A 27,246-nucleotide genomic window follows, 5' to 3' on the forward strand; every position below is an offset into this window, starting at 1 on the left:
CAAAAGTTATGTTTTTTTTTTTTAAAATAATAAACTGGTTTTGGAATTTCTTTTCACAATGTTATCAGTCGTACTTTCTACAATATTATTTTCGTATGACAATTTGTTTATCATTTTTTGAGTTCCATTTTCAAATGTATCTCTTGTTAAAATAATGGTATAATATTGATATTAGTTTCTAGTTTCTGCCCGCGGCTTAGCTCATGTGTGAGGCGAGGCATTATTACCCTACGTAATTTTCTGTGCCCTTGACAACGTGTATGCCAAACTTCATGATAATCAGTTGAGTAGTAGACCTAAATTGTAACAAACAAACTTACTTTCGCATTTATTACATTATTTAGGACATAAAACATTATTTTAAATTACTTATACATATAACTGTTTTAGGATACATTACAAAATACCTGTTTAAACTTCGTTATTATGGTCCTCTTTTCAACAAACTACAGTTCAATTGTGGATTTGATATTCATGTAGTTCTGTTAGCATTTGTAGCAGATTAAATCTTCAATAAACGTTTTTTTTTTAAATCAAATCTGTAAATAAACTTACAGCCAGGAATTGTCAAGTGATATTAAATAAATTTATGTAGACTTTTTTTGGGAGTATTATTATATAATGTTAAATAATTCGATGAACGTTTAAAAAAAAATTAGAGAATGGTCAGTTTAAAAAAATCAGTACGCAAATTGCCTTGTGGAAAAATAATACTATATTACCACATACAATATTAATTGCTTATAATTATTGTTACTTTTCAACGGCTTCGCTTTATTAATTTAGTATAAAACTTGCTTTTTAGTAAATATTTGAAAAAAAAAACAACAGCACCTCAAAAATCGCTTCCTCGTCCTCTCCGCTAATAGCCTGCACCCGAGTCTGGGAACAGGGTCTAACCCGCGAGGACAAATTGTAGGTGTCATTACGTGCTGTTAAAGTCCTCAGTGCGCCGCGATTGACGGGGGCCGCGTATCTAAATTCTTTTGCCCAGAATTATTAAATAAAAAAACCATATAATCTGTGCAGTTAATTTGGCGGGAATGAAGTAACGTAACCGGAGATTTTTAAATAAATTGAAGTGAAAGGATTCAGTAAATTATTTTTAAAATATGATTTATTATTTTTGGTATAAATTAAAAAGCTAAAATAAAATTGTGATATTATATTTGTGCTTTTAGATTTTCTTCGTTTTACTTAAACTGTGAGTATATTTTTTTCCACAAAAGGTATGTTTTAAGTTTTTAATTTATCTTTTAATTTGCAATTTGACACATTTCAAAATAACAAGACACTTATTATTATAAACATAATTCACACATTAAAAACTATCGGAAATAAGTACCAAATATTTAATCTTAAAAATTTCATTTCAAATGTGTCATCCCGAAACCATCTTGAGACGCTATAGCACTTGAGTCAATTTAGATGCACGCAACGACCAAACAGTCTTGAACCCGGCTGTTACTTTCAAATCCTTCGCCTTCACCCCATTTAATTAGAAATCGCGAGATCGAGACGGGTCAAATAATACTGGTCATATTTAGTCGACGTGATGTAGTGTGTGTGCACTCTGATTCCATATTTCCGCTGAATACCCTATGCGAATATTGGGCTTTTAAATTTGGACCCTACATAAATATAAAATAGGTTCAAGTTACCATAACAGTTGTTCATAGTATCTATCAGCACCGGAAACGTTTTTTTTTTAAAGAAATCGTTTGGATTGTGAAGAAGAACATACCTATAAATTACAGTTTTGTGATTTGTTTGATATTTTTAATAGACAATTTTTTTTTTTCATTTAACTACAGAAAAATGGATAACTCGGTTCTGCATTTTTCCAAGGTTCATATTATTTCTTTAAAAAAAGAAACATGGATTACATTAGGGCTTACGAAACTATAACACATTATATTATAATTGATGAGGTTCTAGTTTTAAAATTTAAAATTGGAACATCGACTAAATTAAATATGGGGATTTAATTTTTTTCGACTTCATTCGCGACTGGGTGTTCCTTGTACTACCACAATAGCATACATACATACATACCGCAATAGCAGCATACTTGCATTAAAATATATTTATGCGTATTGTAGGAAATAATACGCTACCTTAATCCTAAACAACTGCATATTATGAATTCATATCGTAAAAATATAAACCTTACAAGGTTAACAACACGTTTTTATTTTTCAAGTATAAATGGAGAACTCCTCATGCCTTCTTGAATGGCGTTTATCGATTGTATTCAATAAATAAAGCTGTTTATACAACTACGAATTGGTGGCATTCGCGAAATAATCTGTGGCACAAATAAAAGATAGAATTTGAAAAAAAAACTGCGAATAAAAAGGGTGCGCGGCTTCAAATAGTATGTCTATTGACAGAGTTCCTAGATTTGATTGAATGTATTGTTTTCATCATATTTACTGTACATTTTAAAAGTATAATTCGATATCACCTTAATCATGCCTTTGAAATTAATAGCAATCAGCAGCAATAATTGGTAGATATATTAATGATAATACTGCCTAACCGATTTCTGCCACGTGACAGTAATTCAAGAGGCTACCCAGCTGCGCAGGTCGCAAGGCGCAGTCGCAAACATAGGTCTCCTTTTTCCCACTTCAATATTGATTGGGCAGCAAATCCGATACGACCAGAATAAGTCCTTAGTACCAAAATCTAGGCTTGTCTTACGAGGCATACTGAGATATTGACTATGAGATATTTTCGCCAGAAAACTCAATTACTTTTTTGACATCGTGATCAGTGGCCTTATATGCTAGCTTGACCAACGTGACAGTGTTATTACAAAAGAATATGGTCATATAATCATTTAAATCAAGAATATACTTTCCATAATATACAACCTTCTTTCTGGATTTGAATTGTCAATGAGTTATTTATTTCCATATAAGAAATATACAATAATAAATTAAACTGTATTTGAATAAAGAAAAATAATTATATCTAGATAAGCAAACATTGAATACGGAAATAATTATTATTTGACTAACTAACTAATTAGGTACTTAAATACATGAATAGTTGTAACTTATAAAATACATATAAGTCTAGCAAATTAAACGCAATGCTTATATATAAATAGATTCAATGGTTAAACTCGGCTCCAAATCACAGAATCGAAGTTTCCAGTATTACATTTTATCAATATTCAAGATATAATTCATGAAGTAATAGGTAGTAATCAAAAATGCGTGATTAAATAACAAAAATTAAACTATTGATCTCATGTCGATTGAGTTTGATTCCATTTGTATATAAAATACATACATTTAGGCGTAATTACCGTATAGAAGTATTAAATAAGAAAATAAATTAATCCTTGAAGTAAGAGCCAAGATGTCAGATGAATATTGAGCATAATTTCCATAAAATTAATTATTGTTGTAACTAAGAATATTATGAGTACTAATCTGCTCATCTATCCTTAAAATCTTCGTCGAATTCGTCTTAAAGTTTTATTCCATTCTAATTCCATTAACACGATACTTATATCTACTAATAAAATATACGACCAAAATTTTCCATATTTACGTAGTTATACAGATAATCAGAAACAGTCTCTTTAATTCTTACAAATAAAACGTAATACTGGTTGTTAATGTAACTTTTTCATTACCATTAAACGCTGCAACCCGTTTTTCGACTTTCTTAACAGCTCTGCTCGCGTAAACTTAAAACCTAGTACTCACTGGCGAGCTGTAACCATTGCAAATATGGTGACAAAGATTAAGATGATGTGATAATGCAAATTCTCTGATTTTGTGGATTAAAGCACTTCAGCCGCTTTTTGTAAGTTTTTAATAAAAACTATACAGCTTAAGAGACAAAATTTATATTCCATAAGAACCGGTATTGTCGCTTCAGACAAAATCGATAACTGAACAATTATAATAAAAAATATACATCATCTGTGAAAATTTCAAGTGTCTTACTATCACGGTTCATGAGATACAGTCCCTTTAAGTACGGATTCGGATAGCATTCGACAACACCGTTTTAGGGTAAAACGGTGTTGTCGAATGCTACACAAACCCTACTTCTTTCAAAAAATTAAGCAAATTACTCACCAAATGGTAACAAGTACTGGGAAACAAAACAATACAAAGTATTTATAAATGCAGAAGCATAATTAATTTATGAAACAAGTGTAAAGCAGTCTACAATAATCCCACAATGGTAAAAAAAATTACGAGTCAAAAATATTTAATTTGAGAAATATTTTTAAAATCGAGAACTCGCTTTAAAATATATTCCAGTCATTTAATCGCAAAACCACGTAAACTTCATTCTCTTAACCGCTTTCATATTCAATGGTGTTAATCATTTTATCTCAATGTACGAATATTAAATTTAATAAAGTAATTAAAACTGAATATTTTAATCATTGAACATCCTTAGAGACCTAATTTGATTAAGTGATAATTTTAATTTCATTCTTGTATCAAAGAATGACAAATCATTTTTTATAAGGTTTCGATAGTAATTTTTTTTACGATAAGGTAGTCGGACGGATAAATAGGCCACCCGATGGTAAGTGGTCATCAATGCCCATCGTTTGTCGCTGTAAGAAATATTAACTATTCCTTACATCGCCAATGCGCCACCAACCTTGGGAACTAATATGTTATGTCTCTTGTGCCTGTTGTTACACTGCTTCCTTCAAACCGAAACACAGCAATACTGAAAACTGTTGTTTGGCGGTAGAATATCTGATGAGTGGGTGGTACCTAACCCAGACCGGCTTGCACAATGCCCTACCAAGTAAAATATTCTTATTTATATTTTATAGAGATAATATTTTTCAGATAAATGACATTAATCGAGCAAAATGGGCTTGCGGGAAAGACGAGGAATATACGTAACCGTGATATTGATTTCATATGGAATAGCTGATGTTGACACAAGTCTTCCAGTAGATTTAGCTTCTGAGGAGAAAGGTAACATGTAACTTAATATGAATATTTAAACTTAAAGTGTTCTACTTCTTAACTATAATAAGATGAAAATATTTGACAATGATTGAGAACATATAGATGATATATTGATAATGATTGAGACAATAACTAAAATTTTAACTATGTGACATATATGAGATAGGTAAGGATTCCAGGGTTATATAAATTGCTTTTTATTCGATTTTTTGGCCTTTAATAATAAAATTGATCTTTATAATCATTAAAAACAAATCGAAATGTTTTATTTCAGCACCGGTACAAACAACATTACCCTTCACTTCGACGTCACCCTTACCTACAACGATAAACATTTCTACCTCTACATATGCTACTGTTATACCACCGATACCACCGAGTGATAGGGACCGGTTCCTGACCTTCGCTGAATCTGGTCACCATCAGACCTTCATGTTTGCTAAAGATAACACATTCATACAACTCGATGGAGACATCATACAAAGATTTCAATTAAGGTAAGTCGATAGAAGTATAGTTGTCTTTTTATACGAATATAGTTACTAGCACTACCATTGCCTGAAAAAAATATATAAAAAAATATTTGATTGTAAATTATGCTTTGGCATATTTAAAAACTATTTTTTTTCCTACCAAATATTACAGATTGTGCCGAGAAATATCGTTCAAGTTTCGTACGAGACTTCCTCATGGTCTTTTGGTTTATCACAACGTTAAGAATCCGGTTTTCAAAATGCAACCTTATGCGTTATACGTCATTGTAGAGAAAGGAGAACTTAAAGGTAAATATACTAATAAAATATACAATTAAATAAAAACTAATTTAGTTAACTGCGGAGCAAGATTGCAAGCTCGCTGGTAATGTGAGGAAATTTACTATCCACTTAAATAATAAATTGGAAGCGTATATGGTGTAATAAAATATAGTTGTAGTATATATATGTATATCTAGCTTAAACAAAATGTTATTTAGATCTTAATTGGTCTATTTTTTTCATTTTAACTAATATCGATTCAGAGCGGTTAAATACCTTTGATACTTTCATTGGATAAATTTTCACTAGAATTTTATTAAACAATATTATGAATTGTTGAACGTATTAGAATGGACTTTGATTAATAAAGACAATTTCAATTATAGGTTCCTATGAAACTTATAATTTCTCGCCTAAAAATTTCCTTAATATGACAGTCCAAAAGTACATTGAAACTATTTTTTTTTTTATAATTTAGGTTGTCAAATTATATACCTGATAGTAAGCTGTGTACACTAATTGACATTTAGTCATAACAAATGTTAACTATTCCTTAAATTGTCAATGCATCAACCTTAGGATCTAAGACGTTATGTCCATTGTACCTGTATAGCCTATTCTAATCGAAGTAGGGAAAAAGATAAATAAACCTTAGATTTACGTATTTCGTGCGTTTTGCTAATAACTCAGCTTTATTAATCATAAACTCTTAGTAGTGCACAACTACTAAGAGTTTATGATTAATATATATTTATTTATAATACAACACTATTACACTGAACTACTTATTTCCACCTAAATTCCGATAACAGTTTCGTCGATGTTCAAAACGGAATTTTTTCGCTAATTCATGCTGAATATCATAGATTAAAATCTCTCTCAGATTGGGTTGTCTAGAAGAGATGACTAATTAGCCATAAGTCCGCCCATTGTACACACATATGATAGGTCATATTTTTGTTTTGAGCATTATTTCTATATTTGCTTTTGTTTTTTTTGTTTGTTTAATCCTATGATTTCTGTATTTTTGTTTGTGGTGTACAATAAAGTATATTAATATTAACATTAATCAAGCTCTAAATTAATGATATCGCGTCAATTTGCTATCAAATATTATTTTTTTGGCTTGTTTCCTGTTATGATTGGAATAGAGTATCGTTAGACTGACTCAATCTATTAATTATTATTGCTCTGATTCTAGTGGTCCATGTATTTGGAAAGCATCTCACTTCAGTAACAGTAGGAAGAGGACTTAACAGAGATAATTGGCACAGTGTAGTGGTTACTATTGATGTCCATGGAGCGAGGCTTATTGCTAAAGTCGATCAGCTAAAGGAAGAAGTTTATTTAAAGGTATGTCATAATGCAATTGTTCTTAAAAATGTGATTAAATCTTGGGTTTAGTGTAAGAATTAACGTTCCACAGGAACAATTTTGTGTTGAGATATGTGAGTGGGAGATCCATTCTATGTTAAAGGCATTTGTAATATTATATATAATTATTCTATATAGTTGACTGGAGATTTTCTAATTCTGATTATGGAAATTATGCATTATCACTGATAGATATAGAATTTTGCTTTGAAATGCAAACTATGTCTTCTGTTCACTGTCTTCTATTCCCTGCCTGTGCTCCAACAAATTTGGGATCGGCGCAATATGTCTTTCCATTCTCCTCTATTATTCTCTCAAGTCTCATATGATGGAGTGTGTGAGGAGGGACTCACATATTCTCATTCACTCTTACTCACATTTTAGGTCGTCCTCATCCTCTCCCTCTCTCTATGCTCATGCTCATCACTCTTTTAGTTATGTGGTTTTAATTACCCTACGTAAATCCAAAACAAAAAGGTCATCTTATTTTAAATAATGGATACAAAATTGTGTCCTAAATAGCATTCCAAAAAAAGTATATTTTTAATTTAATTTTGCAGTTCAATTGATTAGATTATAAGATTAAGTTTTGTATAACTTGTTTAATAACGCTCAATAGAGACCTAAGCCGGTGCTATCAACTCAGTAGATACTATCTGACCGGGCGTAAAAACTTTTAAATTAAACAAAATTATAGCTAAGATTCTCTTCGTGGCAGTAGTTAGTCACTAGTCCTTTTATTCTCATTTACGTTTATAGAACTATATATAATAAATCAATATAATTCGTTTCAGGGTTTAAGTTTCGATACAAATTATGGTATAACAGACAACTTGACATCAGTTATTTTAATAGGAGGTAAGCAATCGATTATTTAATTTCAAACGTTTTCGACTATACCAACATATAAATCTAGATTCTCTTTGTATAAATCTTTGAGTATAACTATTGTTTTGATGTAAAATAATTAAAATCGTAATAAGACTTAATTCTCCATTTATTGTTTTCCTTTTAGGTCTCAGCTCAGAAGAAAAACTCCACGGCGTAAAATACATTATAGAATCATTCGTTGGTTGCATCAGTGATATGGTACTGAGTTCAGGCAAAGCGGCTTCAGATCTCCTACCAATAGTTCCTCTAATCGCAACCAAGCACGAAAACGTTAAAGAAGGCTGTATAGACAAATGTAAGACGATGGAAAATCTTTGCTTCGAAGGTTCTAGATGTATTAATGAGTATAACGGGTACAGGTGCGATTGCTTCGGCACTCTCTACGAGGAACAGCTTTGTGATGTTTACAGTAAGTTAAATGTTTCGATAACACTCTCTTAATATCTGAGCACGCATTCTCATGATGGTATTTTTTTTAATTTACTATTTCTTGTTATCATCAGCTGCAACAATACTGACATTACGGGGTTCAAGCTACGTGTCGTATCGCGTCTACGACTGGAAGGATCGCGTTCACTCCACCAATACAAGAGTCAGCTTACATTTTAAGGTAGATATTTAGATCTTCATTTCTTTCGTATCATGTAAATGTTCTTGTTTCCATTTTGTTATATAAATATCTGGTCAATTTATATTAATTTGTGCCAATTAATATTTGACTTGTTATTTTTTTATAAGGAAGTAAGTATTTATTAAATATATCACAGACAAAATAAACAATCAATATCGTTAACCTTTAATCGAGAATTAATATATAAAACTATAATTATCGAAATGTTAAAGAAATTAAATTACGAACAATATTTTGATGCAGAGCAAAGATTTTGAAAGAATCGTATAAATACAATATATTTTTTAAGTATGTTTAAATTAAATTTAAATTAACAAGAGAAAAAAAAGACAATACGAATGACCTTTAAATAATGATAAAAATACAATTAAAACTGTCGACCGAGTCTCAATGTCAAATGATAAAATGCTTCGCTAACAAGGCGACTAGTAATATATTACTTTCAGACTCGTTTCGACGACTCAGCTCTATTTTATGCGAGCGGACAGATTGATGACAAACATCACTACATAGCGCTATCCATACACCTAGAAAAAGTTGCCTTTAAAATAGACTTAGGGGACGGTCAAGTCGAAGATTACTTGGGCAAAAAAGTCAACAACAACATGTGGCATAATCTAACTGTGATTATACATGAAAAAACAGTTGTAGTATACCTAGATGATATAACTGCTACTTACGAAGTACCCGGTGATGCTAAATTCGTCTGTATAGACCCTGAGATCTACATATGCGGTGGACCGGATTTGCATAAAATGAAAGGTCTAAAATCGTTCAACAATTTCGCGGGGAATCTTAAGTACGTATATTACAATGATGTTTCGATACTTTACGAGTTGAAGCAAAATAACCCCAAAGTCCATTACATAGGAGTACTCGATCCTGAATTCGTTGATATCGATATAGAAGTTATACCGATCACGTATCCTTTCGCTACGTCCCATATTTGGTGGCCTTTAAACCAGAGCAACAGCATCAATTTGATTTTCGACTTTAAAACCAGCAAGAATATGGCGGTTTTGGCTTATAGCCAGATCACTTCAGGACAAGGCTATTGGGAGGTAAGCTAAGACAATTATGTTTCTTGTAACTGGTATTATTCGAAAGCAGGCGACTTTTATTCGAATAGAATAACTATGAGCTTAAATATTTACAATTAATATAAGAGTTCTCATTAATTTTGAAAGTGATACTTTATATTCACGTATATTTCTTCTTAGCATTGTGTATGACAAATTGAAATTACTTGGGATTTGTGTAAATCCGTATGTATCCATACGGATTTGCATCCAAAATATTTCCTCAAAGTTTTTATTTACTGAAATTAATACTTTTAACGTTATTTTTTATTTTGTAACAGCTTAATTTTATATTACAATAAAAAATTTAAATATTATTTATAGAAAATAATCGCTTTTATAAAAGCCTCGATATGATATACCTATATTACTTTTTAAAAATATTATATAATCTTTCAGGTGAGAATGGTTAAAGAAGAAATACGATTCGAGTTAGTCCCCGATGTCGGTAAGAACGTGACCGTATTGAAGTCTGTGAAATTCAATGTCAGTAATGACTGGCACACCGTCGAACTCGACTACAGGAAAGGAAGAATCAAGTTGACGGTCGACTATCACAACAAACACGCGCAAATGTTTGGTGAGTTATAATCACCGTTCAATCTCGTGTGCGATACACTCCGGTGCATCTTATATATTAATAGGGTAAGCCGATTTTTGTCCCAGCGATTATGGGACGACAGCTGCACATAAAAAATCGGTTATGGTCTCATTTTGAAGAGCTCCAGCCGTAGACGTGCAGAAAAATAAAGAGGATTCTTGATGGCAATTAACTAAATTGCTAGAATTTAACAAAGAATTAATTTTAGAGAGCGGAAAGTTACTGACCGCTAAGAGAGCGATACTACGGCTTTATAAGAAAAAATATGAAAGACGTAAAATAAATCAAAGTAAATTGTTATCGACAAACTCCAATCTAGTGTGTTCTATTTCACATAAAGTTTCATCATTTTGGCGCCAAATGTTGATGAGTAACTTGCAGTTTACGATTAAATGAAATCAAAACAAAACCTGCCATAGGTTTCGAAATTCCTAAAAAATCTTTTGAATAAACACGAAGTTTCGCGAAAGGAGACTCACTAGTCTGTATATAAAGACTATAGTATAGAAATATGGACCTAATTATTTATCACTGATAATTTTCAGAATTAATTACCATTCATGACATTAAATATTTTAAAGTTCGCTCTCGTCAGTCACTTATATTTCCAATGTCACAATTTAAAATGCAATCTTAATAGTTACGAATCTCTGAGCGTGATGTCAGCAAACTTTCGATTATTATTTGTTTTGCTTTTGACAATCGAATCGAATCGAATCGAATATTCGCGATATGATCGTGACCTGTCAAATTATATTTCAACAATCTAATATAGCTGAGAGGAATGGTAATTATTAGATACTTAAGGTCTTGAAATAAGTACAACATTAATGTCGAACTCAATGGCGTTGAATATTTTTTCGCCAATAGAGGTACATTTTGGGATTGTTAGCATTAGCATTACCAGCCTGTAAATTTTCCCACTGCTGGGCTAAAGGCCTCCTCTCCCTTTGAGGAGAAGGTTTGGAGCATATTCCACCATGCTGCTCCAATGCAGGTTGGCGGAATACACATGTGGCAGAATTTCGTTGAAATTAGGCACATGCAGGCTTCCTCACGATGTTTTCCTTCACCGCCGAGCACGAGATGAATTATAAACACAAATTAAGCACATGAAAATTCAGTGGTGCCTGCCTGGGTTTAAACCCGAAATCATCGGTTAAGATGCACGCGTTCTAACCACTGGGCTATCTCGGCTCTTGTCTTGGGATTGTTAATCGTAAACAATTTCATAGTTTTCCAGTTTTCGTACACAGGACAGCTTATTAATGTCGTATTTATAATTTTATTTATGTTGTTACTTTATATATAATGCCTAACAGCATCACAATCTAAATTTAAATTTAAGATTAAAGTGATTTCGATTGTTCAATTCGTTAGCTAATTTAATTCAGAATTTAGGGAACGCATATTTTTTATATTTAAATTATCAAACACTAAATATAAAAAAAAAAATGTATTTTATGTTTTTTATTAATCGATATAAGATTACGGATTTTTTAAAATAAAATTTCTGTGTTACTGAAAAGTTGGTCTCGAATATCTTAATTTACTTGAATAATTGTTTTTCTTTAACAGGCTTAGATTTTCAGCTTCAGGACAAAATAGTTATAGGAAGTGGACTGAAATCAGCTAATTTGGGCTTAATAGGATGTATGAGAAACATTAAAATTAACGGACTGTTAATTGAACCAAGGTAAGTCAATGTATACCATCTTTACAATTATTGTCTCTACAATTCAATACACATGTAAATATTAATGTCCGTATTTATTTGCTTAAGAAATATTTTGTTATCATAATATTGATTTATGTCAAATAAAATATTGGGCACGGATTTTTATATCTGAATTATGATGTCTTCTACTTCGGCTATGGCGATTTCTTAAGGAAGACCAGGTAACGGCACGGGATATATTATGGTCAGAATGCGAATGCCTATTCATTTCTTTACTGATAAATCGATGGGACGGAAAATCCGACATGTCCGAGTAAGAGTTTATCTTCGTAAAATGGGAGTAAAAACACTGCCAGTACCCAAACTGCTGCTCCAAGTTGCTGCTGAGAAATTGAAAATATATTTTTCAAATAAAATTAATACCGATTTGAAATGTATAAGTTCTATAAATTAAATCATTTAAACTCACTTCATTTTACATAGTTTTTGTCTGACGTTTCCACGATCAGAGATCAGATAGAAAGGCAAACTTTGTTGGTCATTCGTTCAATTCATGTCAATGGATAATATTTAGTTTTCTCTCACGATTCCTACTAATCGTTTTATTTTTTTTGTAATCTTTTACATGTGAGTCGATATGAATAGTGATGTTTTAAAACTTTTTCTTTAATCGTATATTTAAAACGAAATTTTTACGTCCGTAACTTTTCAATTGCTTATGCTTCGCCTTGTTCATTAAAAATACAACATGCGTCGTAACCTGTACTTATTATATCTTTAGACATTGATATTAACTGTCTCTAAATTAATTGCAAATTTTATTTTCTGTAAACAGAACCTGTTTACTTTGGAAACGATTCAAACTTGAACATCAAAACACTTAATTAACATGTAATTTAGAATCATCAAAGACCAAAAAAAATGATGATACAAAATTTACCATGAAATTTTCTAGTTTACACAAATTAACAAGAGATTCGGGCGTTTCAAAAAAATCATAACGTTCCGGAAATTGCCATTTATGTTTATATTATTTGCTTTAAGCGAGGAATTCTGAGTAGAATAGGGCCACTGGACCACCGATCTCAACCCGTAGGTATCGTAACCAACTCACCAGCCAAAATCGAATATGTAACCAAAGAGGAATAATAGTAAATTATTGTTAAAGCCCAAAAAATTAGTAGTACTTAAACTCCCGAGCTTTAGAAGGAACGTTAGCCATTGGTCCCGTGCCTCAATTCTTTCCAGGTGGTAAAATCCTATCAGATCAAGACGGTAAGGTAATAGAGAGAATAGTGTTTTGTTTCTGCTAACACTTGTGCACTTATCATATATCCTACGCAGTTATCTAGTCTCCCTTGTTAGCCAATTTGACTGAAATCTTACAGAAGAACATCATCAACATCCCATAGTTTGATCTAGATACACTAAACTATGTATGTATTATTTGTTACGCTTTTATTGAATTTAGTCATTATAAATTGAATTCTATTTACACTATTGATTTATGTGAAATTTAAAAAAAGAATAACAATTAAAAAAAAAAGAACATGTTTGTTACGATGTTTTTAAAATTACTCGAAATATATATTCAATTGGACCAGATTCGTGATAAACACGGAGCGAGTTGTAGGTGAAGTCGCGATAGATGACTGTCGTTACGTAGACCCTTGCACGAGACCAAACACTTGCGAACATGGCGGCATTTGCTCGATCAGAGAGGACCGAGTGATATGCAACTGTGACAACACAGGTATGTTATATTACTTAGAATTATATTTACGTCATTATTTTATTTACAATTATTTAAATCAATGTCTTCCAAAAGTTCTAATTCTAATACCTTGCGACACCTTTTTGTCAAACTGTTGTATATTCTTCATTTTATCAAACAATTAATCATTACGTTGTGGTCTATTTTAGTTTATATCTGATATAAAAATAAAAAATTTCATATACATGTATTATTTTTTTTTTATGTGGTTTCATTTTTAATTAATTTGAAGAAATGCACAACATAAAAATTTTTTGGTTACAAAAATAAGGTAAGTATTGTCAATTACCGCTTTTGTAGAGACCCATTTACAAATTACTTTAAAATAAAATAAAAAAACCTTTTTATCCATTAATGATCGAAAGGGAAAGAGCCACGCACACATACATAACATATGTATCTTAATTAGAAATTGAATCGTATTAATTCTCACACATTTCATCTGCAACAGAACAATACTAACAAAAGTCTCAAACAATATCTACTTATCTTCAATATTTCTCAAGGTTTCATGAAATAACACTTTTATTAATACTTTCTTACGTTACGTTACCTTAAAAGTTTAACAAAGAGATATTAACAACCTAAGTTGAAAATCTTCAAACTTTTAAAGACATATTTAATTATCACTATTGGGTTCTTGAGTCCTGTTTAGTCATTATTTACACTATACTGATTGACTCCAAGGAATGAACATACACTTTTATGCCCAAAACCCGACGAACAAACCCTAAAACCGACCGAAACCGCGACAAATAATATTATAGATACTATCTATCAAACATCAAATCAAACACAATGAAATTTAGACATAGACAATTTTCCTACTTTTACTAATACGTTCCAAACAGGATATATCGGCGAAAACTGTCACTTCGCTACATTCAGAAAGACTTGTGAAGAACTAGCGCTCCTGGGCTACACGAGGAACGATGTGTATTTGATAGATATAGACGGCAACGGGAAGTTTCCACCGGCGCATGTGAAGTGCGAGTTTCAGATAGAAGCTGATTCCTCTACGACAGTTGTTGAACACAATCTTCCGAGCCAAGTTGTGAGTATCCTATAATATCAGTAAATTAAGCTTCGAAAACAACTCTTGATTACATTTTATAAAAGATCTTACAATTGGACCGAAAAACAAAATTAAAGTATAACTTTAGGGTAAATAAAGTTTCCCCTTTAAATACTTGTTAAATAATTTGTATCTTACACATTTTTAGGACGTCCGTTCGGCTTCCGGCCAAGATTTCAGCTTTAAAATCAAATACAGAGAGTTTACCGCGGAAATGCTCCAAGAATTGATTTCGCATTCATTATTCTGTCGTCAGTACATTAAATATGATTGTAACATGGCGCCTCTGGAGCTGCACAGCGCTACGTGGTTCATATCGTCCTCGAATGATACCGTCGATTATATTGGAAATGTAAAAAGGTAAGGTTAGAGGCGTGGAAATGGATACCTTTATATCATGCAGGCGGACTGGCGAGTGGACCACATGATGGTAAGTGGTCACCACTGTCATTGGTGCTGTTAGAAATATTAAGCATTCCTTATATTACCAATGCGCCACCACTCTTGGGAACTAAAATGTTATGGCTTCAAACTAGAACATAAAAAATACTCAGTATTGCTGTTTGGCGATGGAATATATGGTGAGTGGTGGTTCTATAATGTTATTTCTAATTGATAAACGTTTCAGAAACGTTTCAAGCTTATATTATTATATAAGTAATTATGAGTTACTTATATAATAATAGAAGCCCTTTGACAAGCGTTAATTGTATGTACTTGTACTATGTTGAAAAAGAGTAACAACTGAGTTTCTTGCCGGTTCTTTTAGGTAGAATCTACATTCCGAACCGGTTGTAGCTTTACTTTAAATAGTTTGTTATATGACGATCAAAAGTGCTTGTAAAAGAATTGAATATAATTTTTTTTTTTTATTTCGATTTTATAAAGTCTTTTTAAAAAAATCTTAAAGATTCTACTATCTTTTACTGACCTTCATCTATACACAGTGTAAATTTGATAACAGAGCTTTGTGCAAGCGCCGGATAGATACCATTAAACTTATTTTAGCGCTAACCGCTGCTTAGTATTATCGTGGTCTGGGTAGAAGGGTAAGTGAGCTAGTGTTATAGGCACAAGAGACAAAACTTACGAGTACTAAGCCAGAACTCTACAACTCTGAAGAATAAATATGCAAGATACAACTATAAGCATTATAAAAATTGTGATCTCCCTATAATTATATGATATTGTGATTATTGGCCAAAGAATTTCGTAAATTATATAAAAATATACCCAACGTACAGAATACAACATAATTATTTGTGAGTGATTGAATTTAACTTTGAATAAATTTTCATCCATGAAATTTGTAAACAAGGAAATTACAATTTCACACGATTAATTATACACATTTTAAAGCGGTTTTAATAAGAGAACCTGACCCTACAGAGGGTTAACGTTCAATAGATTACGGTGGGATTTTAAACCTCAATACATTAAACACGTTGTTCCCTCATTTATACCTTTTTGCACATTCATTTCGACCTTAGCCAACCGTTTTAGTAAATTACTTTCGAATCCAACGGCCTTTTATTGAAATTTATTGAACGTAATAAATCAGTGTTAATGTGATATCGTTAGTGCCCCGGTGCTGATTTTATTAAATCTTTAAAGTGTATTATAATTCGTTACATTTTATTCAGACAATCATTAATAAAGATTTAGAGGGTTCTATTTTTTGTCTCATTCAACTTAACTTACTAAATCAACGGAATGTAGGAGGAAGTGTCAAGTCGCATTTGAGACAAAAAAAACAAGTCACTATCATATAAATGTTCATAATATCAAGATAGATTACATATCTACTTGTTGGTCATATTACTAGAAGAACGCTAGTTTTAGATGTATGAAGTTATATTAGTAAGGGAAAATCAAGATGAATGTGCAAGAAAGGTGATGAAGATGATTTCAGACGAATACACTAATTTCAGACGAATTCAAATTATTCAATTATATTTCCCCTGTCGCAATATACAATGCAAAAACGAATAACCCAGTAACTGCTTTATAAACGTTCAAAACATTTGGACGTAACTCTCATTTTATTTTAAACCAGTTTCGCAACATTCTTCAAATAAATGAAAGATAGTCAACTAGTAAATGTTTGATGAACAATCAAACTAAGAAGTAAAAATATAGATTTAATACTTTAAAAAAAAAATACATGAATAAGTAAGCTGATTCTAATTATAATTTAAAATTCAAAATCGATCTTTGCAGAGGATACTGCCCTTGTGGAGTCAACGCTACCTGCGTGAACCCAACTCAATCATGCAACTGCGATGCAAACGAGAACAAATGGCATTCAGACGAGGGAACTCTTGTAGATCCGAAGAGTTTGGGTATCACTGAAATGTTCTTCCTGCAACAGAAGGATTTAACTGAAGAAGCACAGGGCAGGATCACTCTGGGACCTTTGGAATGCGTTGAAACAAGTTAGTATCTACTGATAGTTGTATCGGCTTTTCAATGACATATTTTAAAGACAATATTGTCGTATTTTTTCGAATGTACTGCAATGTGATCGCGCCTTTTAAGATCTTCTCTTGTTTCATTATTATTTCATAATAAAATATGAACAGAAAATATAATTACTTTTGGCTTTATAATAATCTGATCGTGTATTGATAAAAGTTTCTCATGATCCTCGGACTTAAGTACAGTAACGATGTTAAAATCTTGAGTTAAATAATGTCCAGTATGGTTGTAAGATCGAATGCTACTAAATAAAAGAGGGACAGATACTCAATCTTTGTATCTGAGTGTTTTACTAAAATTTACTTTTATAATATGCCATAATAAATAATTTGTCATATTCCTTTTCAGACACCCAGCGCTATGTGGTGACGTTCACGACGTCACAATCGTACATCGAAGTACCGGGGTGGAGGAAAGGAGACATCGCGTTCAGTTTCCGGACAACTGGAACCAGCGCCATATTACTGTTCCAACCACCAATACGGCCGAACTATCCGTCTTTTATGGTGGCTTTGACGAGCGGTAAACATTTAACAACGTATAGTTTAAAGATGAATTAGTTAAATATGCAATTTGAGGATGATGTCTGGTTAGAAGATCAGTGAAACGTTATAGCCCAAAATATAAATATTACTTAGAATATTTAGAATACTTACTATAAAGTAGGGTATAAATATTCACCGCGTTTTACCGAATCTTTATATATTGAGCTTTATAGCAATAATTAACCATTGAACCTATGCATTCCTATTTCTTGATTATGTTAACTTATGGGTACAGGAAGGGTGTTAGGCCGTGTAGTTATAGGTACAAGATATATCTTGACTCCCATGCTTTGCCGCGTATTGACGATGCTTGATAAGTGTAGATTATATGTCAATGCTTATCAGCTGTGAACTTTCCCTTTCTTTCCTCTAAAAGTCAAAAAAATTTAACTTCGCAATTGGTTACAGAACACGAACTAACGTTTAACTTTACACTAAACACGGGAACTACTAGAAAGCTAGTAATAAACTCTAAAAGGAAACTGAACGGAGGGGAATGGCACAAAATCTGGATCGACTACAACTTTTACCACGTCAGGTTCATGCTTAACACCGAGTACCAGATGCTGAATTTTCTTCTAGAGGAAGAATTTGGACCATTCGAAGGATCTATGTTCATTGGTGGAGCTACCGCGTGAGTATTTATTTCCAAGAAGTTTTAATTTTTTATTTTGTTCACTTTTTGAACCTTCTTTAACCCAATTTTAGTAAAAATTTTGATATTTTTTTAGGAATTGATAACTTTTAAAAAGTATATCTGTGTAACGATAATAAAATTGTAACCAATTAAAAAAAATAAGGACAAATTTCAGCTAAAGGTGAAGTTTATAGAATATCAATAAAAACAAAATAGAGAGTGCACCTGTATTTGCAGACTCACTTGTGTTTCTATAGTATATCCTGCATTGCAGGCTGGTCTTCCTTGAGATCGGTCACCGTGACGGAAATCGGTCAGGACGACATAGCCATCATCATATTCTATCATACAATGCAATTTTCTTAAAAAATATAACAAATTAGTCAACCAATATTATAATTTCAGAGAGCATTTAAAAAAGTCTGCAGTACACCAAGGTTTGATAGGTTGCTTCAGAGGGTTAGTAGTGAATGGAGAAATTCTGGATATATACAGCTACATGTCTGTCCATCTGTCTGAAATAATCAAAGACTGTAAGCCGTCCTGCGTGCCCAACCCGTGTCAGAACAAAGCCACTTGTAAGGAGCTCTGGTCGAGTTACGAGTGTATTTGTAAGAATCCTTGGGCGCACTTGGGAGTGCATTGCGAAGAAAGTAAGTTTTATATATTACTTCTCATTTGTATCCTTTAGTTGTTAATTTGGCCCAATATTGTTAGATATAAAATTTACATCAACAGCCTGTAAATTTAGGCCTTCCTCCTCTCCCTTTGAGGAGAAGGTTTTGACCATATCCCACGACGCTACTCTTATGCGGGTTGGTGGAATACACATGTGACAGAATTTCGTTGAAATTAGACACATGCAGGTTTCCTCACGATGTTTTCCTTCACCGCCGAGCACGAGATGAATTATAAACACAAATTAAGCACATGAAAATTTAGTGGTGCTTGTCTGGGTTTGAACCCGAAATCATTGGTTAAGGTGGACGCGTTCTAACCACTGGGCCATCTCGGCTCTCAGATATAAAACACATCTTAATCTATTATATTGTCAGGTCATCATTAAAGGTACTAACTTCAAGTAATAATGATAATTTTAAATAAACAGATCTTTTACAATCTGTAATAATATGTAATTCATTAAGGTTTATTAAATATTTAAAGACATCGCTTGTATTCAATAATCAAATATAAGAACTTAATTAACAATAAAATACAAATTCCAGACATAAACGAAAAAGCCCTAACATTCCAAACGAAGGAGTCGTATTTAAAAAAAAACTACCTCGTCGACAACGCGACCGACGCAGAGAAGTCGCGGCTGAAGAAGATGATGACGGAGAGCGTCCTCATGAACCTCCGCACGTACGACGACGACGCCCTCGTGCTGTACGCGAACGACAACCTCAATAACTTCATACATCTGTTCATACACAATGGAACGGAAATCATTTATCTGTTCAACAGCGAAGATGAAATCGTACAAATGAACGTTACTTACGAGAAGATCAACAAAGGGGAAAGTGTTCAGATTGCGATCATAAGGTCGGAGAACACGACGACTTTGCATGTGAACGACAAAAACACCACCATTGACAAGGTTGCCAGGCTTCTGTCTAATTACACAAACAAGCCGTGGGGCAACCCTGAACTTGGTGAGTATTAACTTTAACATTTAGAACAGTAATGTTGCTATTTAAAAAAAAAGAATTTCCGTATTATTAACTGTGATCCAAAAAAATCGATTCATGAAAATTTTCGGGTCCAATTACGATTTTATTCTTTGCATTTCTTTACAGTCAGTACAATTCTTAAGTATTTAATTTCTTTATTGTTGTAAAAAAAATAGATTTAAATATATACCACATAAAGATAAATGATCGTCGCTGCCCTTGATATAGATGCTATATATATGATAATAAAGATGGCGTTATATACGATTGCTAATCCTGTCTGGTATGTGATGTAACAGAATTCGTTTTTGACAACTCAATAAGCTGTAATATCATTGGCATGTTTACGATTTAAACCAGAACATTCTCCAAATAAAAAGTATCGCTTTGTCGATGGTACAAACATGATAAAGTTATTTATGGTTTCCAAGCAGTTGTTGATTATATTTTCTACCATCAGTGACTCCTCGAATAAGATTAATTATTATTAAATAATAATTTAATTAATAATGAATAATGAACTTTCAATTTCGGTAAAAATTTAAAAACAAAAGTGAATTGATATTATTATATTTCAACATTGTAACAAAATTAAATTAAAATACATTTTTATTGTTTGCTAAAAAATATACAATTATTACAAAAGAAGATACTTCAACAAAGTATTTTAATATATATAATTATAGTCAGGGAATTCGATGTCGTGTAGTTCCTAAAATTTCAGGACTTGTTCAACTAAATTTTGCGGCAGATTACTTTATAAATTCAGTCCTATTATATTTTAGCCGCATATTCCCCTTTTCAGAGGTAATCCGACCGCAGAGGCCGCCAGCGCCGCCAACAGATTATTTCCAAATGAATCTCGGAGGTTACGACCCCTATTCCTTACATTTAGCGCCCCGAGCTATTCAGCTCCCTCAAGGAGGGTATGTGGGTTGCGTGAGGGGGTTCAAGATAGCTGATCACGTTGTTGATTTATCAAAAAAAGCTCAACAAAATATTGAACAAGGTATGAACGTTTATTTCGTTTGTAACAGATAACTCCTTATTTTTTTCTTAATGTTAATTATATATTTAGTATAACCATAGTTAAACATAATATAAATTATATTCAATGATATTTATTAATCAGGAATAAGTCTTGACTATACACTTATAATATACCTTGAGATAATTCTTTATACAAATAGACGGCCTAGACGTTGAATACAGTCATTACATTTTCTAGGTCGACGTCACAAATGAAAAACAATTATGACATCAATATGAGTATTGTAACCCCAAATCTAGGCACCTTGATGAATTTCCATTTTTATTTATATACTTTTATTTTTATTTCAAATTTAAATATCAATGCGTCTACACTATGAGTATGTACGACACTAAGCCGGAAATATGAAATCCAGCTACTAATTCCCGGTCACCATGTTCACGAATGGATTTATTTTTCTCACGAATAATAGTATTGGAGCAACTGTGTATCTCTTGCTACAGACTTGACGGGCGTCTTACCGGAATGTAATATGAAGTGCGATTCCGAGCCTTGCAAGAATGGAGGGATTTGTACGGAAGACTTCACGAACCAGGAGAGTAGCTGCGACTGCGAGCTCACGAGTTACTTCGGGGAGTATTGTATGGAAGAAAAGGGAGCTGATTTCAACGGGGAGAGCATCCTTCAGAGGAAATTCGTCTTAAATGGACCAATACTGACGGTAATATATTTTGATTATTTATTCTAAGATATTGTATATACATAAATCCTTGGCTCCTGTTCAATACAAAGTAGCAAGACCTTAAAATACTAAAAGTTAAAATACTCAGTATCGAAATAGCGCGGACATTTTGCCTTACAAACCGGAACTATTTTTGTAAGATTAGCGATTTTTTTTGTTTCATACTTTTTTAAAGTACATTGATTACTGATTGCTACAACGATTAATTTCAAGTGAGCATATCACGTAGATATTTGTCTTGAAACAATATCTTTAAAAATCTAACATGTCCAGCTAAATCCGCGCACTAGGTAACCTTTTGGAAATGTTCCAACATTTTTGATACAATAAAGCACTGTCAACCTCAAAAATATGTGCATTTCCACCCCACTACAGTACACCCACTGCTCACTGACCACTATCGCTGGATATACCGCAGTGAATGCGTTACGTAGATGATAACGCTTTAATAAAATTTCCAGGTAAAAATCAAATTAGCATTTTCAAGCAATGACCTTCGACAAAAGAACACCGTCCTATTATTAGTTCAGACAGAGAACAAGTAAGTAAACACTTTAATAAAATTCGTAAATGTTTAAATACAAATAAAAAAAAAATCGATTAAAAAAAAGAATTTCCTGTAAAATGAAACTCGATAAAAAATGTCTATTGGCTAATTAGCAGCGTGTGGTGAATTCAGCTGCATTTCACATCTTAACAATATATTTAATGTGACAAACGAAGGGGTTCCGCTTTATTTTGTGATTTAATATATAACATAATATAATATTATATAAACATTTCAGCGACAGCACATAAACTAGACACAATAGCTACTAAAAATAATAATAATAATAAAAAAAATGACGCTCATTATAATGACGTGTATAGTTGAAAGGGAACTGTTATTCGTATTTACTCTTATTTTAATAACACGTGTTGGTGTACAGGCGTCTTCTGTTCTAGAAAGCGTTAAATAACAAAATAAAAATACTTTAATCGATAAAATGACTTAGCAGTACAATTATTCTTTCAGGCGCAGTTACTATTTGCTTATAGCAATAACCCAAGATGGCTACTTAAAGTTCGAAGAAGATAGAGAGGATTCGGCTTATGGAGCTGAATTCAAGAACAGGAATTTTCTTAATGGTGATAAATGTTATTATTGATTAAAGGGAAACCTTCTCGGATATCTATTCGACTCACGCAATCGCGCACGCTTAAGAGTAAAACCCTGTGAGCATTTCGCGCAAAGAAACAAGCGACCGTAATCGACATGTTTGTTATTTCACAGAAAATACTAAATCGAGTATTTAGTTGATATTTTTTCGTCTAAGAAAACTTCCCTTAAATATTCCCAATATTGAAATCTTAAATGTTTTTGAAAAAGTGGTGGTCAAGTGTTATTTCTGAAATTTTGGACCAATTGTATACTTACTTGTAAATTTAGCATTATTTTATACAAAACGAAGCACATTTTAAAGGATATTATCTCGTAATACAGAAATAATGAGTCTCATGTAAATGGTTTTATTCTTCTGGTTTCTGTTCTAAGATTTGCGCTTCGTAAGGCCAAGCTCAGACATTCGTTGATAAAGCGACCAGAATCTTTAGCAAATGTTAGAGCTCTTGGGTGATATGATAAGCATCTTTCAACTAGTAATTTTTTACACTTCTTATTAAAATACTTTTGATTCTCAAGCTATTTTTAAATCGATGTTGTTTCCTCTTAGGAGCTCGGCACACGGTGTACTATACCAGAATAGGCCAAGACGCTAAACTGTTAATAGACAGAATAGACGTACCGCTAGAGAAGTTACCACCTCAAGGACTTTGGGAAGTGCTGGATGTCGGCTCTAATGAGGTCCAGATAGGAGGTTTGAACACCACCGATCCGAGACTCAAAATATACAAAGGATACAATGGATGTCTGTCCAGTGAGTTACAAGTAGTCGACCGAACGTTTTTCAAAGACAAATTTCTATAGACACTTTGTCACTTATTAACTTAACATTGCCGCCGCCCGCAGATATCTTCGTGGAGGTGAACGAGCACGCGATGAAGCCGCTGGAGGAGTACATGCTGTTCACGCGCTCGGCGCTGGAGACGGTCAACGCCGTGAACGCGCAGGGCGTGCGCAGCGCGCAGTGCTCGGCCGACTTCGACGAGGCGTGGCCCGACCAGCTCGGCGCCGCGCACAACGGCAGCTTCCTCATCGTCAGTGCCGCGGTTGCTTCGCTTATACGCAATACTATGGGCAAAAATTTATTTAAACAGCTTTTTATGGACTCGGTGGGCGGAAGCGGATATTTTAGGGGCATCTGATGACAAGTGGTCCCATATTCTTTGACGCTGAAAGAAATCTTTACTATTCCTTACATCGCCAATGCGCCGCCAGCCTTGGAAACTAAAATGTTATGAAATTGTCCCTGTGGTTACATCGGCTCACTCACCTTTAAAACCGGAACACAACAATATTGAGTATTGCTGGTAGTGTTAGAAAATATGATGGATGGTACCTACCCGAACGGGCTTGTACGAGCCCTACCACCGAGTGGTTCCTATTCAAAGATCTGTACCCAATGGTAGGCACCAAGTTCAAATATTTTATTATTATAAAATAGTAAATGATTGTTACTAAAACCTTTTAGTCCTTCGAGCCAAATGTACAGGATAAAAAATATTATCGAAACTTCCAGAGTGTTGATAAGACGTGGGTCGAAGATCCACCTTCAAGGGCTCCCTACGACTCTCTCCACCAACAACCCGACGCCGAAGAAGAGAACACCGACAAGTTCTTTATAGCACTAACTGTTGTTTTCCTCCTCGGGTTGTGTTATACTGGCTCCCACGTGAGTTTCTTAACTTTTTTTTTAACTTTATAAATAAAATTTTGAATTTTCAGTCAATTGTAAACCACTGGACATAACCCCACCCAAGATGCACCAACACTCACTTTGAAACGGCTAAGAGGCGATCGATTCATTCGAAAGTGTTTTATCATCTAATTTAGCAGTATCAACTAGTTAGTCATTAGTTTTCCATCCTTAAACATTCAAACGTTGCTTAACGATTTCTTTTTTTTTTATTTTGCAATTGATAATTTAAAAAAAAAAATCTGGGATCTCGTAAAGGCTTTATCCTCCTTGTATTTTATATTGCAAGATAAATAAATTTAATATCTAAAAATATTTGACGATCTCGACAAAACCTAAATAAGGCAGGCATTTTAAAGTAAAACTTTAAATGTTTAGATGTGGCGAACTCAAAAAGCCTACAAACTGCGACTTGAAAAGGAAACCGATGAAAACATATTGAGAAACAAAGAAAAGGCGACGTTGTTCCAGGAGCCTTCGGTTTCATTTTTACAGGTAATAGTGATACTAATAAATTCATTTATTTGCATTGAATAGTTCAACTGTAACATTACTTGGCTTTTAGCATTAGCAGCCCGTAAATGTCCCACTCCTGGGATAAAGGCCTCCTCTCCTTTGAGGAGAAGGTTTGGAGCATATTCCACCACGCTGCTCCAATGCGGGTTGGCGGAATACACATGTGGCAGAATTTCGTTGAAATTAGACACATGCAGGTTTCCTCACGATGTTTTCCTTCACCGCCGAGGACGAGATGAATTATAAACACAAATTAAGCACATGAAATTTCAGTGGTGCATGCCTGGGTTTGAACCCGAAATCATCGGTTAAGATGCACGCGTTCTAACCACTGGGCCATCTCGACTCTACTACTTGGCTTATAAAAGAAAAAAAATGTGAATCCGAGCATGTTGAGCAAAAGGTTTCGTAGGTGCTTCAAAAAATGCCATATTTCACTAATTGACGTTGCCTCTTAAACGTTATTTAAACAAGCACTTTTGAATCATCGTTTTAAAAGTTTATATAAAAATTTAAATCTCCACGCTTCTACCAAAGACACCCGGCAAGAAATTTAGTAATCACTCTTTTCTACAAATTAAATAACATAAGTACGTTAATGGCCACTGAATCGTTTTTCATTACAAAACTAATACAACTTATCCCAAATGTAAACTAAAGTAATGCTTCTGCCGTCCAGCTTAATAAAGAAAGTGAAGAAAATAAGGACGGTGACAAGAAATCGAACGGTGTCGTCATCGATATTGTTCCCAACATCATTATAGAAGCAAACGAAGAAAAACCAGTGAGCAGGCGAGGGTCGATCAGGTTTAGAGGTAAACAGAACTTGCAGTCATCAAAACTCAATGATTTTACAAATGGCAAAAAATTGTAGTTCATAAGCCAATGGAATCAAAGGCATTATGACATAATATATATTTCTCGTAGTTGGCATCGTATTGGCTGTGTAAAAAATTGCTGATACTTCTTATTTAAACCGACTTCTGTTTAATTCCTATTAATAATGTTAAAAAGGAAACCTCAATAACATTAAACAAAGTTCTGATACATTATTATTCATATATTTAAATGGCAACTGAGATATTATTTAAAAATATGTTTACACTTCGTTCAGATATGGTAGACAAAGAAATAGCATGGGAGCCATTAGAAGAGAAAGATGAAACCCTGGAAAATGAGGAAGAGGAAGAAGAAGAAATTGAGGAGAGTTCATCGGAATTCGAAACTGATGATGAACATGAAACAGACGGAGAAGACAATACGGTACAATTTTAAATGACATTAAATGAAATTTAAGGAATTATATTTTTAAAATAATGAATAAGACATGGGTCAAATCCAATCCACATTCAAATAATATTTTGGAATTGTTTCTACAATATTTAAAACAAGAAGAATAATTAATATTATATTTTTCATCACTTACCTACATTTCCTTGATCCTCAACTTACACACAGTTATGTTAGTGACTCAACATTTTATTACAATATTATAAACGCAATTAAAAGTAACCTGCATTGCAAATGGTTTGTAGTCTTGTAGCTGACCAAATATAGATTCTTATCGAATATAAAAAGTAATATATTAACATAAGAATTATTAACCTACTCAATCTTAATTATATGCAAATAATAAAGAATGCTAGCAGTATTAAAAAATATATTTCTTTCAGATTTCTCCCGAGATCGGTCCAGCTAACGATCCAAATACAATGCCACGAAAGTTGTCAGCGCAAATGCCATACAAAGTGGAGGAAGAAAATCCTGTTGAATTAACATCTAGTGCATAATTATTAATAAATAATATTGTTTTTAATGCCGAATTCTTATTTCTACCTCTTTTTTACAAAGCGCATATCAAAAAAACCTTGATATGTACGTAGTTACAAAAAAAATCGTGGCTAACTGTTTTTTTTTACCATATAGCAGTCTAGACAAGCTCATCAGACCTGAAATGAAGTTTGAAATTTAAAACTATGAAATA

At 32.9% G+C, this 27,246-nt stretch overlaps 1 protein-coding gene across 2 annotated transcripts; it reads left to right on the plus strand.

Moving 5' to 3' along the window:
• Positions 1 to 965: 965 nt before the first annotated feature.
• Positions 966 to 27,052, plus strand: LOC125069368 (contactin-associated protein like 5-3). Of its 2 annotated transcripts, none has more exons than XM_047678841.1 (30): positions 966 to 1,204; positions 4,842 to 4,973; positions 5,242 to 5,464; positions 5,613 to 5,749; positions 6,924 to 7,075; positions 7,891 to 7,954; positions 8,112 to 8,396; positions 8,491 to 8,597; positions 9,065 to 9,679; positions 10,097 to 10,277; positions 11,877 to 11,994; positions 13,581 to 13,729; positions 14,602 to 14,804; positions 14,974 to 15,185; positions 17,046 to 17,260; positions 17,652 to 17,825; positions 18,257 to 18,482; positions 18,891 to 19,138; positions 19,712 to 20,140; positions 20,964 to 21,167; positions 21,653 to 21,870; positions 22,353 to 22,432; positions 22,907 to 23,019; positions 23,604 to 23,807; positions 23,900 to 24,087; positions 24,570 to 24,722; positions 25,125 to 25,241; positions 25,942 to 26,077; positions 26,377 to 26,525; positions 26,936 to 27,052. In XM_047678841.1, the coding sequence occupies exons 2-30, from the start codon at positions 4,865 to 4,867 to the stop codon at positions 27,050 to 27,052; spliced, it is 5,526 nt and encodes a 1,841-aa protein (XP_047534797.1). In that variant the 5' UTR covers positions 966 to 1,204; positions 4,842 to 4,864. The 2 variants fall into 2 exon arrangements, with proteins under 2 accessions (XP_047534797.1, XP_047534798.1); XM_047678842.1 differs by having other exon boundaries at positions 1,131 to 1,229.
• The last annotated feature ends 194 nt before the right edge of the window (positions 27,053 to 27,246 follow it).

This window comes from Vanessa atalanta, chromosome 15 (genome assembly GCF_905147765.1).
Source record: "Vanessa atalanta chromosome 15, ilVanAtal1.2, whole genome shotgun sequence".
In the NCBI taxonomy this organism is placed as follows: Eukaryota; Metazoa; Arthropoda; class Insecta; order Lepidoptera; family Nymphalidae; genus Vanessa; species Vanessa atalanta.

Excerpts from the sequence above, each read along its gene's own strand:
- LOC125069368 (XM_047678841.1), top strand. The coding sequence starts at position 4,865 with ATGGGCTTGCGGGAAAGACGAGGAATATACGTAACCGTGATATTGATT. Across the intron at positions 7,955-8,111 it reads ATCAGTTATTTTAATAGGAG|GTCTCAGCTCAGAAGAAAAA; the intron begins GTAAGCAATCGA and ends TTTTCCTTTTAG. Across the intron at positions 20,141-20,963 it reads GTGGGGCAACCCTGAACTTG|AGGTAATCCGACCGCAGAGG; the intron begins GTGAGTATTAAC and ends TCCCCTTTTCAG.